The following is a 17930-nucleotide window of genomic DNA, read 5'->3' as shown; positions in this document are numbered from 1 at the left end:
TGTGCCTCTTCAGCTCCTCTCCAGTGGCTCCCTGTGGATTTATAAACATGGAAATTAATAACTGTTTTTTTGTTTACATTTTAATTTTTATTTATCATTGTTGTAGGTCTATGGTATAACGGTACGACGGAGTATTAGGGCCACATTGAGGAAAAAAATAAATCTGAGATTTCGAGAATAAAGTCATAATATTATGAGCATAAAGTCATAATATTAAAAAGTAGTAATTTTACGGGTTATTTTCTTTTTTTCTCGTAATATTATGACTTTATTCTCGTAATATTATGACTTTATTCTTGTAAAGTCATGACTTTATTCTCGTTATATTACGACTTTTTTTCTCGTAAAGTCATGACTTTATTTTCATAATATTACGACTTTTTTTCTCATAAAGTTATGACTTTATTCTCGTAATATTACAGACTTTTTTCTCGTAAAGTTATGACTTTATTCTCGTGACATTGCGACTTTTTTCTCGTAATGTTATGACTTTATTCTCATAATATTACGACTTTTTTTCTCATAGTATTATGACTTTATTCTCGTAATATTACGACTTTTTTCTCATAATATTACGACTTTATTCTCGTAATATCACGACTTTTTTCTCGTAATATTACAACTTTATTCTGGTAAAGTTATGACTTTATTCTCGTAATATTACGACTTTTTTTCTCATAATATTATGACTTTATTCTCGTAATATTATGACTTTATTCTTGTAAAGTCATGACTTTATTCTCGTTATATTACGACTTTTTTTCTCGTAAAGTCATGACTTTATTTTCATAATATTACGACTTTTTCTCATAAAGTTATGACTTTATTCTCGTAATATTACGGACTTTTTTCTCGTAAAGTTATGACTTTATTCTCGTGACATTGCGACTTTTTTCTCGTAATGTTATGACTTTATTCTCGTAATATTATGACTTTATTCTTGTAAAGTCATGACTTTATTCTCGTTATATTACGACTTTTTTTCTCGTAAAGTCATGACTTTATTTTCATAATATTACGACTTTTTTTCTCATAAAGTTATGACTTTATTCTCGTAATATTACGGACTTTTTTCTCGTAAAGTTATGACTTTATTCTCGTGACATTGCGACTTTTTTCTCGTAATGTTATGACTTTATTCTCATAATATTACGACTTTTTTTCTCATAGTATTATGACTTTATTCTCGTAATATTACGACTTTTTTTCTGGTAAAGTTATGACTTTATTCTCATAATATTACGACTTTATTCTCGTAATATCACGACTTTTTTCTTGTAATATTACAACTTTATTCTGGTAAAGTTATGACTTTATTCTCGTAATATTACGACTTTTTTTCTCATAATATTATGACTTTATTCTCCTAATATTACGACTTTATTCTCGTAATATCACAACTTTTTTCTCGTAATATTACAACTTTATTCTCGTAATATCATGACTTTTTTCTCATAATATCACAACTTTTTTCTTGTAATATCATGATTTTTTCTCGTAATATTACAACTTTTTTCTTGTAATATCACGACTTTATTCTCGTTATATCACGACTTTATTCTCGTTATATAGCAACTTTTTTCTTGTAATATCACAACTTTATTCTCGTAATATCACAACGTTTTTCGCGTAATATTATGACTTTATTCTCGTAATATTACCACCTTTTTTCCTCGAAATGTTACAACTTTTTTCTCATAATATTACGACCTTTATTCTGTAAATCTCAGATGTTTTTTCCCTCAATGTGGCCCTAATACTCCGTAGTACATTTGCTCTTTGGCCCTCACTGCATCAGACTTACATATTATATACTTAGACTATAAACTGTGTTACCTTCATCACAAAACTCAAATGTTTTGTGTCTCCAGACAGATTTATTATTTATTTATTCCCTAAAATGTGTCTTTAGATAGTAAAGGTTGCTGACCCCTGCTCTAGGGGGTATTTAAGCGAAGCCGGAAGTAACGGAGGGATGACTGTCTCGCTCCGCTGTCTCTGTGTCTTCTCTTGAGTCGGAGCGGAGGGTTTTTCAGGAGGGAAACTTTACAACGTTTAACAGGATTTGAGCACCTTTAATTCATTTCATCCTAACTACTAGAGCCAGGGCAGCCACACTGAAAGGTAGGAGCACATCTCGACTAACAAACGCCTTCATTTAATCGTGTATTATGATTATTTTAACCCGCTCCAGTTTGCGCCATTTTCGCTTAGTTTTGTAACGCACGAAATGTGCGCCTTTTTTTTAGCCTCTTTGTCCCCTATCTTTAACGATATTGTTTATTCCTGGAGGATATTTCACATCATAGTTAGCTAGTCCACATTAGACACTATTAAGCGTTAGAAGAAAGGCTTCTGTCATCCAAAAATTGTGTTCAAATCAAGTGCAATTGCGCATTTTAGTGCTGCATCAGGGCCGTGTGTCTGTCTGACGCTAAACAGCAGCAGCAGCGCAGCAGGAGACTGGCGCACATGAGTTAGCTTAGCGAGCTAACCGGCTAATCAGAGAGCTTTTAGGGTTTAGTTTGTTGACATTTGCGTTGACAAGGAAGTGTACAGTAAAGCTATGAATAATAATAATAAATAAACAGTTGATGGTTTAATTTCCAGGAGCTTTTAAATGTAACACAAATGAAAGTCGTTTTACTGTAGACATGTAGCTAACTAAGCTAGCCCCTTTAGCTAGTACCTAGACATGTTGGGTTAAAACGATACTTTAACACACATTTACTGTCAAACTGGTGACAGATTGTTGAACATAACCCTCTTAAGTTGGTTAATTATAGAGTACAACTCCACTGTTGTGAACTTAAATGCTGTGTGGGCAGTTTGTAGTTTTGTTTCTCTTTGCCTGGTTTTCATTATACCTCCAAAGCACCGTTGCCATAGTGATCTTTATCTATTAAGACCCTTCATTGGAATATCTAATGATCTCTGACTGTCCTAATTGCTTCTTATCTCTATTATGTAGTCATATTATTTCTCTATATTAATCTTGTCTCTAGGTGGAGGCTTCAGATAAGCTCAGTGTTTTGTTTTTTTGTCCCTTCTTGCACTTTATATTCCTTTATTGTTGTTATGTTGTATAGTCTTATTGTGCAAAACAAAAATCTCTATAGCAACGGTGCTTTGCAGGTAACTGCCCACACAGCATTTAAGTTTATAACATTGGAGTTGTACTCTATATAAAGGCCAACTTAAGAGGGTTATGTTCAACAATCTTTCATCAGTTTTACAGTAATGTGTTTTAAAGTATTGTATGCTAAGTTACCCAGACTTCCTACACACATAATCATTTAAAATCACCTAGATACAATCATGGTTACATACTCAACCCATGAAAGTTGTGTGACTGTCCTCACTTGTACTAACTTATCTTTTTTTTTTTTTACACTTTGTGCTCTTTTATCTTGCTTTTATATATGTAAAGCACTTTGAATTGCCTTTGTGTATGAAATGTGCTATATAAATAAACGTGCCTTGCCTTACAGAGGTGCCTAACCACAATGGTGTTTGCCAGTCAGCCTCAAAGTCAATTAGGACCTCTAATTAAGACCCTTCATTGGAATATCTAATGATCTCTAATTGTCCTAATTGTTTATCACTATTATGTAGTCATATTATTTCTTTATATTAATCTTATCTCTAGGTGGAGGCTTCAGATAAGCCCAGTGTTTTTTTGCCTCTTCCTGCACTGTATATTATTAATTAATTATTTTGTTATGTTGTATAGTCTTAAATTGTGCAAAACAAATATACAAAAATCTCTATAGCAACGGTGCTTTGGAGGTATAATGAGAACAAGGCAAAGAAAAACATAACTACAAACTGCCAACACAGCAGTTAAGTTTATAACAGTGGAGTTGTACTCTATTTAATGTCTAACTTAAGGCGTTTTTCCTTTCTTTTTCCTTTTCTTTTCTTTTATTCGGATCTCCATTAGCTGTGGCTGAAGCCCAGCTATTTTTCCTGGAGTCCACTTACTACCTAGACATGTTGGTTTAAAACGATACTTTAACACGTATTTACTGTAAAACTGATGAAATATTGTTGAACATAACCCTCTTAAGTTGGCCTTTATATATAGAGTACAACTCCACTGTTATAAACGTAAATGCTGTGTGGGCAGTTACCTCCAAAGCACCGTTGCTATAGAGATTTTGTTTTTGTTTTGCACAATTTAAGACTATACAACATAACAAAAAAATAAATGAATATTATACAGTGCAGGAAGAGGCAAAAAAAAACACTGGGCTTATCTGAAGCCTCCACCTATAGAGACAAGATTAATATAAAGAAATAATATGACTACATAATAGTGATAACAAACAATTGGGACAATCAGAGATCATTAGATATTCCAAAGAAGGGTCTTAATTAGAGGTAATTAGGCACCTCTGTAAAAAAAGACAAGTTAGTAAAAGTGAGGACAGTCACACAACTTTCACGATGCACCATGGATGGGCTGAGTATGTAACCATAATTGTATATAGGTGATTTTAAATGATTAAAATTTAGACAGGGGTCCTGGTAACTTAGCATACCAGACATACAATACTTTTAAACACATTACTGTAAGACTGATGAAAGATTGTTGAACATAACCCTCTTAAGTTGGCAAATTATATAGAGTACAACTCCACTGTTATAAACTTAAATGCTGTGTGGGCAGTTTGTAGTTTTGTTTTTCTTTGCCTCGTTTTCATTATACCTCCAGAGCACCGTTGCTATAGAGATCATTTTCTTTTTAATCTTTTATTCGGATCTCCATTAGCTGTGGCTGAAGCCCAGCTATTCTTTTCTGGAGTCCACTTAAAATCACTTTGAACTGTTTTAGGCTACATTTCAGTACATAATCACATTACAATCTTTACCAACAATGACCACAACATCAAAAGCAACAGCAACAATATTCAAGACACAACCCAACACACAACACAGGACCTATAGGTTCAAGTTAATACTATTCACAGAGTACAGAGGTAAATGATTCATTAGTGGTTGGACCATAGCATATTATATGTCAGAATACAAAGACGGAACAAGAAACAACTTCTTTTACCATAAGTATTAACGTGACTTTGTATTTACCAAACATTAAACCTTTTATGATTTGATGTTAGCTAAATATCCGCAGACACAGAGACTGATGAAAGATTGTTGAACATAACGCCTTAAGTTGGCCATTAAATAGAGTACAACTCCACTGTTATAAACTTAAATGCTGTGTGGGCAGTTTGTAATTTTGTTTTTCTTTGCCTCCTTCTCATTACACCTCCAAAGCACCGTTGCTATAAAGATCATTAGATATTCCAATGAAGGGTCTTAATTAGAGGTCCTAATTAACTTTGAGGCTGACTGTCAAACACCATTGTGGTTAGGCACCTCTGTAAAAAAAGATAAGTTAGTAAAAATAAGGACAGTCACAACTTTCATGGGTTGAGTATGTAATTGTATCTAGGTGATTTAAATGATTAAAACACCTTAATTTAGACAGGACAGCCTACAGTCCTGGTAACTGTACCCCAATCATTGGAGCTCACTACATGGATAATGTCAGGTTTTCAATTTCTAATACTGTAAGGTTACTACCAGGGAATGAAATTGGCACCTGCCAAATAACAGGGTAAATGTTGGCTGTGGCAGGTAAAACGTTCAGGTCACCTGCCACCATGGCAGACAGGTTTTCCTTATATTTAGAAATATTAGTTTTAAAATGCAATTCCTAAATTAAAAATAGTCAGGGATTTGAGTATGTAACCATAATTGTATCTAGGGGATTTCAATGATGAGAGTACAACTCCACTGTTATAAACTTAAATGCTGTGTGGGCAGTTTTGTTTCTTTGCCTTGTTCTCATTATACCTCCAAAGCACCGTTGCTATAGAGATTTTTGTTTAATTGTTTATTGGTTTTGAAGAATTTAAGACTATACAACATAACAAAGAAATTAATGTATAATATACAGTGCAGGAAGAGGCAAAAAAACCACTGGGCTTATCTGAAGCCTCCACCTAGAGGCAAGATTAATACCTAGACATACGATACTTTAAAACACATTACTGTAAGACTGATGAAAGATTTGTTGAACATAATATTTATGGTAAAAGAAGTTGTTGCTTGTTCTGTTTTTGTATTTTGACATATAATATGCTATGGTCCAACCACTAATGAATCATATTTACCTCTATACTCTGTGAATAGTATTACCTTGAATCTACAGTAGGTCCTGTGTTGGGTTGTGTCTTGAATATTGTTGTTTTGTTGCTGTCGCTTTTTATGTTGTGGTCATTGTTGGTAAAGATTGTAATGTGATTGTGTACTGAAATGCAGCCTAAAACAGTTCAAAGTGATTCATAAGTGGACTCCAGGAAGAATAGCTGGGCTTCAGCCACAGCTAATGGAGATCCGAATAAAAGAAAAGAAAATTGTATGCATATAGCAGTGTTATATTTATACTATGAGAGTTTTCCTAAAATTTGATTTAAAAAAAGAAATCGCAATATATCGCCTTACTTACAGTATCGCAATATATTGCATCGTAACCCCTGTATCGTGATACGTATCTTATCGTCAGATTCTTGCCAATACACAGTCCTAGTGTTTACGATTCTAAAGCGTTCTACATAGACTTCAGAAGTGGCAGACAAAACAGTTGTGTGGCTAGTAGAAATGTTCAGTGACCTGCCACAGTGGCACGTGAGGAAAAAACTTAATTTTAGACCCTGGTTACTACTTTAGATCACGTTACAGAAGGTAGGAGCTTACTTGCCTCTATTAGCAATTCTTTTTACACAACTAGAATCACATAATCATGTAGAAAGAGCCAAACCCCTTATATCTGAGAAGCTTTATACAAACCAAATTGTCTTGCTTTTATTAAATTGTTTGTTTTCTCGGTCCAACTATGTTTAATTTACACTGATATAAAGCAGAGAAACGCACCAAATCCTTGCATCCTCTTGGCTTTTATGCTTTATAAATGGCTTAATTGACAATCATGTCAGTTTCTAAAAACAATGAGAACAAGGTCAGTTCAACTTTTTAAGGCAATGACCGCCACAGAGTCTAGGACTTGTGAATTCCCTGATCTGGTTAGGAATGGTTTCATATAGTGTTGTCACGATACAAGACTTTCTAACTTCGTTTCAATATCTTGAAAAATATTGATTTTCGATACCACTGGCAAAAATGGACACAACATTGAGGGAATACAATTTTAGATTTTTAAGAATCTAAATAATGATTAATAGCAGTGTCTCAACTTGCTGTCGGAGAGAAGAGAGAGCAGAAAGTGCAGCTGGTACCCATGTATCGATACTGCGGAAAATGACTATTGAAACCATTTCGTACATTCAGTATCGATGACAACACTAGTTTCATATAATTGACTTTACTTTCTCTTTCATTGCAGGAGTCCACGAATCATGTCAGGCATTGCATTGAGCCGGCTTGCCCAGGAGCGCAAGGCATGGCGTAAGGACCATCCTTTTGTAAGTAGTGTCTTATGAGATGCACCTGTTCTGGCTCCACTGTGAGGGTCTGTTTGTGCTTTCATTAGATGGCGTCAAGTCCTCTGGTAAACACCGATGACGTAACTGTTTGCTCTCTCCTGTTTCTCCAATTTTTCAGGGATTTGTTGCTGTACCAACAAAAAATCCAGATGGAACCATGAATCTCATGAATTGGGAATGTGCTATTCCTGGCAAGAAAGGGGTAATGTAGTCTCTTTGAAAACAGAATTTTATTTACCTTACATAGCAACCACTGCTAAATGCTAAAACTGCTAAAACACTGCAAGCTTTATAAAACTGAGTGTGTTTACATGGACATGAGTATCCCAGTTATGATCAGGTTTTTTGAAGGATCCCGTTTTTGGTGTTTGAGCATGTAAACAACCATATCCCATTTTCAGAAACTTGGATAAGCCCTTATATCCGTTAATGAGAATCCCGAATATGCTAGCTGGAGTAATCCAAAAGCAAGCGTGATACTGTTGCATGCACTGTATACACCGTATCCTGGTTTCTGAGTGCTGCCGACTACTTACAAGTGACGCAACAGAAAATACAAACAATGGAGGCAGCGAAAGCATCGAAATGCTGACCTATTCAAGTGTGTAGTGGGCAGCTGCAGGTTACAGGACACCATGTAAAATGTAAACAAAATAGGAACATGTGCAAATAGAATGACAAAACTGGGATACTAATGTGTGTCATGTATGCAGGGAAATGAACAACCAAATTTCTGTGTGCTCATGTAAACATCATATCCCAAATATGATCAAAATTGGGATAAGGTTACTCATGTGTCATATTCATGTCCACGTAAAATCACTCAACGACATTTCTGTAGCGGGTGTATGGTTTTAAACAAATTTATATTACATAATACAAGTATGGAGGTATGTCTTGCATTTCCTATTGTGCCAGCATATGTAGTGAATCCCAACTGGAGGGTCCAGACAGATTTTCAAGCACAAGCCTGAAACCTGCTTTTTTAAAATGAATTTGGCAATAATAACAATGTTTTAAGAGTCATTTTTGGTGTAAACTAGTGTGAATATGAAATCTAAAGGTTGTGTATCTCCTCAGACTCCGTGGGAAGGAGGCCTGTTCAAACTGCGCATGTTGTTCAAGGATGACTATCCTTCTTCGCCTCCAAAATGTGAGTTACTGTGTCTGACCTGTGCTCGGCGTAAACACAAACTGTTATTGTGATTACCTCACACTCTGTTATTATGTTGTAGCAGATGCTTGTTATGAATCTGCATTATGCAGTCTGTAGATGGACAGCAGCACTGCACAGAAAAACACTTCATCTAGAATGTAAAGCCAGGTGCACACCATAGTCTTACTTCGAGGGTATTTTGCGTTATAGGGCATACTTTCTATCCTGACACTGGCAGGAGTAACAGTCTGGCTTGTTTGACGGCAAACTGACAATTGGAATAAGTTAATGAAAATGTTTTAAATGGCCAAGATGAGGTCAACACAGAGGGGCAACGTGCCTCCATATTGTCCCTACCAGTGCATCAATTCTTAACACTCTCTGCGATGGCCTAATAAGACATCTGGTCATTGAATTGCCACTTGGCTAAACTGGATTATACATCTCTTCCAACAAGTTGAAGTATCCTTGTAATGAAGAAGAGCATCATTTATAGCTAAGGGCTAATATCATCAGAGTCTGCTAAAGGGTTACTCTAGTAATCTTAAGGTAACTCTGTAGTTAAGATAGTAACTCCTGTTTAAGCTTTCTCACTAAAGCCGAGCACCTGCTTGACACCTTGGTTGTGATCGGTTCACAGCAGTAGCAAACACATGTTTTTCCCACACCATCATTTGTGTATGAAGGCTTGTTAATTACTTCTATACTCAGCAAAGGCTGCTGAAGATGATCTAAAAGCAATGTCATAGTAATTGTATCCATTCTTTGCTGTTAATAAGATGATTTTGGAGGTTAACTGGTGGGCCTCAACCAGTGGGTGCTTTCACACATGCATCCTTTACTGTTCATTTTACAGAATTGCACATAACGTTTGCCAGTAATGATTTGAAAGCTGATAAATCCATGGTGCTAAACCGGTTGTGACAGACAACTCAAAACATAAAAACACTTTGCCTAGAGTACAATACCGGCCTGCTGTGTGACCCAAATCCTTACATTAGCGATATGGGTCACAAACAACGTCCAGGCATTGTGCGATGTTTCTAATATCCAGCAACGGGTGGTGTCGTCTGAATGTCACATTAAAATAACATCAGGCAACAGAAGATGCTGCCTTTTAGCGGAACGGCTCTTTCAGTGTATTCTGTGGAAAAAGCCTGGTGACATTTGTGGAATTTGTTCATCTCGTCTGACATTTGTAATGGATCCGAAACATAAGTGCACTTAACATTTTTCTTGTGTTTTCAGGTAAATTTGAGCCTCCGCTCTTTCACCCAAATGTGTATCCATCAGGCACAGTATGCCTATCTATTCTAGAGGAGGACAAGGACTGGAGACCAGCCATCACAATAAAGCAGGTTTGGATTGACATTCATAGCTCATTTACATTATAGGGCTTCTCTGTATCTGAATATATATCTTTAATTTTATCTAAAAATCAATTTGCAAGGCCAAAATCAGTGGCTATGTGGATATTTTCAGTTATCTTTAAACTTGAAAAAGATTGGATCTGGTTAATTAAGTTTAAGGTTTCTGATTCAACTTGAAAGATATAAAACTACAAGGGCACTGGGTGAGCACAGACCTCCGCCAAGGCCGTTACCATGAGTGGAAAATAATACGTGTATCGGCCCCGTGATTCGGATCTGCTCCGAATTGTAACGGGTTCTTCCCATGTTTCACCCTTCCAAGTTTCATTAAAATCAGGCCAGTGGTTTTTCCCGTAGTCCTGCTGACAAATAAACCAAACATAACCTCCTTTGCCGAGATAATGAAACATTATTTTTAATTTGATAAGCTAATTAGTCTATTTTTATTGACTCAGCTGGGAAATCAGGGACACAAGTTTTTGAATCATTCAGGGAGATCTAGCCTAAACCATATTAAACATTGCATGCAGAGTTCATGCAACTGACCGTGAACTTTAGTTTACTAACAAATATTATTATAAGCAGCAAAACGGATGAATTGCTCATTTTAAAAACAATTTTGTCTCATCTATCCTACAGATCTTATTAGGTATCCAGGAACTCCTAAATGAACCAAATATCCAGGATCCAGCCCAAGCAGAGGCTTACACAATCTACTGGTGAGTGACATTAGATTTAATCTTTTTAACTGTTACACTGAAATGTGAAAATACTAGATGATTTATAAAGTAACGTGTGTGTGTGTGTGTGTGTGTGTCTGAAAAAGGTTAAAGAAATAAGAAGTCAATAATTGATCTCCTATATACAATACCAAAATCTGATTCTAAGTTCAACCTGTTGAGTTTTACTTGCACTGCAACAGCACAGTGGAATTTGTAGTGCTACAATAGGAATGGAGGACTTCTTTATTGTTCTCTTAACTAATACATCAGTATTGTCAACTCTGTGCCTCCAAAATAAATTGAGCTCATGACAAATTAAATGGTTGTTGTAGTGCAAGCCAAAGGAGAGAGACTTTCTAAAGTTTCTGTTCCAAAAGCAACACTGCAAGACCTTGAGGTCGAAATTATACTCTTGGGAGCCACTCTCCCACCTCACACCCCAACACTCATCACTCATTAAAGCACTCTCCTATTGCCAATGAGCATCTTGGCTGACGTAACACAAAAAGCCACAACATCTGTTAAAGTTGATAGTCTGCTTGGGAGATTCAACACGGCCGGTCAGAATTGGCCGCTCTGGCCGCTCGGTGTGGGAGGATCCTCTCCCTGGTGCTGGCTGGCCCTCGTCAGGCACACTTCCTCCATTTGCACCACGGCCGGCCATAGTAGGTCGGCTTGGAAAGGACTGGGGTGAAGGTGGTTCACAGCTCCGACCGTGAGCTTTAAAGCACCCCTCGCCCAGAGCTCGCTTCCCGGGGCTGTGGACCATAATTGTTCAGTGTATAGGATTTAGGATACTCTAATGGCTGAAATGGAATATAATATTCACAACTATTTATGTCTATAATCATCTGAGACTTAGAATCGTGTTTTCGTTGGCTTATAATGAGCCCTTCATATCTACATAAGGAGCTGGTCCTCTTCACGGAGTTGAAACATGGACTCTGTGTCTTAACCATGCTTTGTGGGTGTGACACTAAATTTTGTTTAAAAAATTAAGAGGCTGGATAAACAATTTGTGCTCTTGTGAACAATTTAATCATAAACACATTGGTTGTATAGATAGTAATGGTGATGACACAGCAAAAAAGTATTTTTTTCATATTGCATTATACATTGCAGAAAGAAAAAAAATTGCATAATTTTTTTCCTAATATTGTTCAGCCCTAACCTGAAGAGGCAGTCCGGAAGTATAAAAATATATGTGTGCATGTGTGTGCCTACTAGAGGTTTGGATGTGTTTTATCTGAATGAATAAAAAATGTTGCATAGCTTTAATCCAAATTTTAACAATGAAGTGGTTGATTGCTTTGTTTGCTTCACGTAAAAAAAAAAAAAAAATCAAAAAAACTACGGAACTGCTGAATCCTGAAGATGATGGTTTTTAACTTTAAGATTAAAATGATCTTTCAGGGGATTCTGTTTAAAACCTGTAACGAGTTTCCAGCTTTACAACCTGACAAATCTAACAGAAGAGATCTGAGAGGATTCCTGAATTCTCTACTTTTGTCTTATTGGTCAAATTATTATTTTTTTATTTTTTTTTTATAATGGTTTGGAAATGCCTGTTTCTGATTTGACAATCAGAGCACCATGGTAACTGCTATTTTTTTAACCCCTTTGCAGCCAAAACAGAGTAGAATATGAAAAAAGAGTTCGAGCACAAGCCAAAAAATTCTCCCCCTCGTAAGGGCGAAGACTTGCTCCGCTGTGGCAGAAGGAATGGGTTTAACAAGAATCACCTCCCCGCTCAGTCTCTCAATGAATGTGCTCCTCTCACATCAGGACTTGCTTAAAGACTTCTATTTAAACTCCACACATTCTGTGCCATCCGACCTATCATTTTTTTTGTTCTTAATTGCCAGTTGGCGCATAATGCTGGGAGGGGATGGGTGCTTCAGCACCCTGGTCATTTCTTTTTAAACATTAATTGTCTTATGTGGTGCAAGGGACACAGCTCGGTACCAGTTTCATCAACTCCATGCAAGCTGGCTGTCATCAATGTTCAAGGAAGGAAATGTCTTTTTGTTTTATATTGCTCTTTCACAGGGTCTATTCCTTTTTATGTTTCCCCCCTTTTATTTTCCATAAATTTAATGTAAAATTAGCTTATTTCATTGTCAGTATTTCAACTGCTGTATAATGAATGGCACTTTTATACTGTTGTATCTCACTAGTGTCTCTAGATGGCTCTGTCTAATTCTCTTTCCCAGGTTTTCTATTCAGCATGCTGTAATATATGATAGAATCTGCTGCCTTGGCTGTCTTTTTGTTATTCAGAGTGTTTGCTATGAAATAAATAAAAATGGCCATGATGACTGAGGCAGGTAGGCTTACTTCTGTATCAGACTTTAAGGTTATATGGTGCTTTGTTCATGTATGTGTTGGCGTAAATAAAACTTTCTACAAAACTTTAGCATTTTGTTTTATTAGATGATTCAAATATACAGCAAGTTAACCTCTTAAGGTTTCAGAGACACGGCAAAACTATTATAACAAAGTCAAAATCCATTTATTTTAAGTTCCTTAACACAATTTACTTATTTGATGCAAGCATGCAATAATATTTAATATCTACATCATGCCTAATGCTGTGGAAAAATTTTACAGATATACACTAAATAACGTTATATAAATGGCCAAATATTTCTGTACTGTGAAAACGAAGTATTTACTTTTATTTTATCATGTCATTTTATGGCAATCATACACAAAAGGCAAATAAATTTTATTTATTTTAAGCTCGAAGCAGTTGGAGTATTTTGACGCAATACATTTCACGGTGTAAATGTGTGTCGTTGAACTTTTAATTCCAACATTAAAGTTCAACTTCACACTATTTTACTGTGCATTTACTACACATTATGCTTCAGTGAAGGCCTCCACTCTGATGATCCCTGTTGGGCAGGGTTTTGTTGACTGGTGCTCTGCTGGGACTGGACACTGCTGGAAGCCGCTCAGGGTGCAGTACTCGTTGCAGTACCAGGGAGGGTCCCTCTCCAGCCAGCACCCGGAGTCTCCTTCATCAGGGCTCCCTGGCTGCGAGCTGAGGGTCAGACTCTGGAGTGAGCTCCCTGGAGATGACAGCGGAGCCATGGTGCACACGGCGTACGGGATGCCCAGGAGGGAATCGTCACAGCCTGGGTCGGTTATGTTGCTGTATGATCTGCCCGCCATGAAGTGGGGCTGACCCTCTTCCTCCTCCTCGACGACGGCACACTTGGTCAGCGTGTCAATTTGGAGCGTTTCCTCTGCCTTCAGCATGTCTGCCGTGTTCTCTTGCGGAACCACCCAGCTCTATAATCATCACATTCACATTTAGTTGACAGTACTACGAGATAATTGTCAGTATTTTATGTGACAAGCTTACCTTGAAGTCTCCCTGGCAGTCACTGTACAGGGTGTGGAAATAGGGTGCTGGGGTTGGGATGAAGGCGCTCTGCCTCCACCTTTTAAATGTGAGGAATATAAAGAAAATATTTAGTGTTTATTGGTTGTAAGAAATGGCATTTGTTATACCATGATTTGGCATTTACTAAGGAATCAAAAGTTGGAGGAGGACCTTACTTTTTAACTGGAGCGTAGCAGACAAGTAAGGCAATTGGCACGGACACACATACGGAGATGATCACCTTAGCCAGTCCAGAAACAAATGTGTTTCGATCTTGATCTATGGACCAACATGCAGTAGAAACAAATAAAAACAGCTAAATTGTAGGCTTGACACAATGGGGAATTTTTAATCAACAAATTTACAGCAGCTGCTTTCTCAACAAGTTGCCTTTTAATATGAAGATCATCTTCACTAAGCTTAGATCAGCTGATTGTTTGAAAGAGACTCACCATTCACAGCTGACTCTGTCTTCCAGTAAACCTCAGAAGACCAGTCACTCCACTGTCCATGGTATTTAACCTGATCTGGACCGGTGCGTACTCTGGCAGCGTACTTCGTGTCTGGTGCAAATACCTCATCATCCACAGAGTAATTTATGACAGTGGTGTGCATTATATGCAATGGCACCTGAAATAAATAAACAGGGTTGTATGTAAAACTTTGTAAAGGAGAGAAATGTCCTGTATGGCGGCCCATTTGTGCCAAAATCAGCAAATCAATTTATTAGTTCACAGAAAAGTGCTGATAGATGGGTAGATTATTTAATAATGTTACTACAAAGACATTGATGGTTACAATTTCTCAATTGCTTTATGTATTACCAATTTTAATTTTGACTGTCCTTTGTGATATAAAATAGTGTACTGATGAGTTTAATACAAATTTCGCTGTACCAGGTTCAGCGCTCTGGTATTTTACCTGACCCCCAGCAGCCTTAAAAGCTAACAGGGACACTATGTTCTTAGTTAAACATGTGTGCGGTGGAAAAGACCGGGGGTCATATAAAGTCACATATTCCCATCACCCACAGACTGTTGCTGCGCTGAGCCGACAACCACAGTGTGGTGGTTTCTCATTTAAAAAAACAAACAAACATGAAAGGAAAATTTGCCTACCTAGGAGCTTTGAAATGTGTGAAATTATCGACAGCAGTTTGGGTCAAACGCCCTGGCACTGTGGCAAAAGTCTAATAATAGACTAAATTATTCCAGATTTCATTATTTTTGTATCTTGGTATTTTTTCAATGAAGTGTTTTCATTCATCTTTAATTTATTAAATTGTTAATTCCTCTGTTTTATCCTTTAATGCATCATTTCCATGTTTGTTTGTTTTTTTTAGATCTAATACATTAATCAATTATTCATTTGCCAATACATTTTAACTGCCACAAACAGGCGTATAATAGACCAGAGCTGGTTCCTAAAAAGCATTTGTTATTCCTATCCCCACCCATTGTATGTTTGTCATTGAATCTCACGTTAGGGTCGTCTCCTCTTTTGTAGTATTGGAGCTGATACGTCAGGGATTTGTCAAAAGATTTGTCAATTTCCTTATAGGTACTTTCCCAGGTGAAGTGGCGTTGACTTGAGTTGTGGCTGACTGTGAGGCGGCACGGTGCGTTGGGTGTAACTGAAGAGAGGACACATTAAAGACAGTCATACACAAAAGGCAGGTTTTTTAAATTGGCAGACATCTGTATTTTTCTTATATATCTTTGTGTCTGGTTATGAGAACAGACCAACATAGTTTCTTACTGTTCGAATCAGGGTCATATTCGTCTACCAGCTCCTCACAGCTTTCAGACCCGTTGTTCTGGTCGTGACAAAGCGAGATTTTCAAAGCATCCAAGAAGGTGTCTTTATAATCCACGTCGTCAGGCAGTTTAACGGAGCAGTAGTAATCCCCATTGTTGTTAGTCAGCATACACACATACTTCTCGCTGCACAAAGTAGCAATGAATCACAATATTGTCAAAAACATTTAAAGTCATCTGTAATTAATAAGTGTCAGTAAAAAAAAAGCCTCACTCGTCATATCTTGTTATGATGAGCCAGTAGGAGCTGTTGATGTCTGAGCCGTTTTCTGATGGTGTGATGCTCAGGGAGCAGTTGATGGTGAACAGGTGGTCGTTCACACAGCGAAGGTCATGGTTCACACCTAAACAAAATATGGCAGCCCAGGTGTCAGTAGCCAACAATGCTATTTGCACCCGACCCGCGCACACATTAGATACTGAAAGTGTATATGTACTGTATGTATATTTTTCCTAAATCTAATCAAGTAGTTTTATTGCCTGAACGTTACCAAACTCTGACTGAAACCTGAAAATAATCATTTAAAAACAAAATAATAAGTCAACTGAGCGAAAAATAGGCTTGAAAGTCCTGAGTTTGACCCATTCATCCACCACAACCTACACCGTGTGTATATTTTGTCGCTCTTTGTATTATTACTACTACGGGGTGTAAAAAGCCAAATAGCTGACTTGTGACTATTCTCAGCCGGGTGCAAATAGACACAAAGCCAACGTGTCACTTGTTAACCTCATTTAAGTTAAGGATCTCTTTAGTTGGTGAATCATCCTCTTTGTATTTGTAGTTTTTCTTTTAATTATGTAGGTTTTTATGCGTATCATCCAGTCCAAGAACCAGTACTGATGACTTAAAAACATTTTAAACTGCACGCTTTATGGGTTGTTGAAAAAATCAACAACTTTTTAACTTACAATATTTAAAACTACATACTTAAAGGATAGCCCTCCATCTTTTCCCATTAAAATCTCTTTAAAAAAGAGGCCAGTATGGACAGTAGAAACAATTACGGCGACCAATAATGCTTTCAATGTCCATATGGGCATGGGAGTGTTGTTTTAGGATAGACTTGAAAAAAATGTGAACTTACCCTTTAATTAGTTATTGCAAAATGTATAAAGCAGCAACATTCATTAATGACTCACCAGCATCTGAAACAGCTTCTACTTTATATAGGTTTATTGTAAAATGAAAAACCTTTCATTATAACATTAGTAAAAGATAGTACGCTTTCCCCTTTATAATAAGAAAGCTTAGCAGACTTTTCCCAGAAGGTCAAAGGTCAAATATACCGTAGCTGAGGTCCTCAACAGAGTCAGTTAAAGGGATAACAAAGCCTCTGAGCCATTTATTCTAACTCTTAGTGTGTATGTTGTATTATATCTAGTTTTTAAAGCATCTTACATTTACAGTTATTCATTTGGCTTTAGTCCCAAGCAGCCTACAAATGAACGTACAATCCAAGCAATCTGATTGTTGTGATTTTCTGTCACATTTAAAAAAAAAGAAGATACAGGTAGAGACATAACCTGTGGTAGGATTTCCGTGCAGACAGACAATGTTGGTAGACACAAGCAGAAACACGATCAGCAGCTTCAGCCTCGGCAGAGAGCAACGATCCATCACACCGGACGGTCCGGACATCGCCTCTCAGCACTGAGAGGTCTCGACTAAGTCATGCTGCCCTGAAGCTCTCGCTAAATCAGCTTTTAATGAAGACTGAGAGGGGGAGGCATCAGTGAGTGTGCTCACGCTGATAGCTATCACTCACATGTCTCTGGTGGGAGAGGATGTGCTTTTTTAAGAGAGCAGTTGTAAAAGGAAAGTGTGTGAAAGGGGTAAGGCCACAGTTTAACCAAACACGTAGAGTCTCGCGTCACAACCCCATAATCTATCATGCTGCGCACTTAATTTGGTTCTTTTTATGAAATTTGGTTAAAATCGAAAATGCTTACTAAATGT

The 17930-nt window shown here is 37.1% G+C and overlaps 2 protein-coding genes across 3 annotated transcripts; one reads left to right on the top strand and one right to left on the bottom strand.

Moving 5' to 3' along the window:
• Window positions 1-1971: 1971 nt before the first annotated feature.
• On the top strand, window positions 1972-13178 carry ube2ib (ubiquitin-conjugating enzyme E2Ib). Its single transcript, XM_074619289.1, has 7 exons — window positions 1972-2124; window positions 7415-7493; window positions 7633-7716; window positions 8595-8667; window positions 9919-10028; window positions 10680-10759; window positions 12389-13178. The coding sequence occupies exons 2-7, from the start codon at window positions 7428-7430 to the stop codon at window positions 12450-12452; spliced, it is 477 nt and encodes a 158-aa protein (XP_074475390.1). The 5' UTR covers window positions 1972-2124; window positions 7415-7427; the 3' UTR covers window positions 12453-13178.
• Window positions 13175-17742, bottom strand: LOC141758153 (interleukin-21 receptor). Of its 2 annotated transcripts, none has more exons than XM_074619287.1 (8): window positions 17498-17742; window positions 16185-16314; window positions 15912-16096; window positions 15635-15786; window positions 14606-14783; window positions 14330-14432; window positions 14133-14211; window positions 13175-14059 (listed from the first exon to the last, which is right to left on the bottom strand). In XM_074619287.1, the coding sequence occupies exons 1-8, from the start codon at window positions 17610-17612 to the stop codon at window positions 13625-13627; spliced, it is 1377 nt and encodes a 458-aa protein (XP_074475388.1). In that variant the 5' UTR covers window positions 17613-17742; the 3' UTR covers window positions 13175-13624. The 2 variants fall into 2 exon arrangements, with proteins under 2 accessions (XP_074475388.1, XP_074475389.1); XM_074619288.1 differs by having other exon boundaries at window positions 17373-17506.
• Window positions 17743-17930: the final 188 nt, after the last annotated feature.

The sequence above is a fragment of the Sebastes fasciatus genome, chromosome 20 (assembly GCF_043250625.1).
Source record: "Sebastes fasciatus isolate fSebFas1 chromosome 20, fSebFas1.pri, whole genome shotgun sequence".
Lineage (NCBI taxonomy): Eukaryota > Metazoa > Chordata > Actinopteri > Perciformes > Sebastidae > Sebastes > Sebastes fasciatus.
This window is presented reverse-complemented; position numbering and strand designations above follow the sequence as displayed.

Excerpts from the sequence above, each read along its gene's own strand:
- ube2ib (XM_074619289.1), top strand. The coding sequence starts at position 7,428 with ATGTCAGGCATTGCATTGAGCCGGCTTGCCCAGGAGCGCAAGGCATGG. Across the intron at positions 7,494-7,632 it reads GGCGTAAGGACCATCCTTTT|GGATTTGTTGCTGTACCAAC; the intron begins GTAAGTAGTGTC and ends CCAATTTTTCAG. Across the intron at positions 10,029-10,679 it reads CAGCCATCACAATAAAGCAG|ATCTTATTAGGTATCCAGGA; the intron begins GTTTGGATTGAC and ends TCTATCCTACAG.
- LOC141758153 (XM_074619287.1), bottom strand. The coding sequence starts at position 17,612 with ATGTCCGGACCGTCCGGTGTGATGGATCGTTGCTCTCTGCCGAGGCTG. Across the intron at positions 16,097-16,184 it reads ATCATAACAAGATATGACGA|CGAGAAGTATGTGTGTATGC; the intron begins GTGAGGCTTTTT and ends TACTTTGTGCAG. Across the intron at positions 14,212-14,329 it reads TGCTACGCTCCAGTTAAAAA|GTGGAGGCAGAGCGCCTTCA; the intron begins GTAAGGTCCTCC and ends CACATTTAAAAG.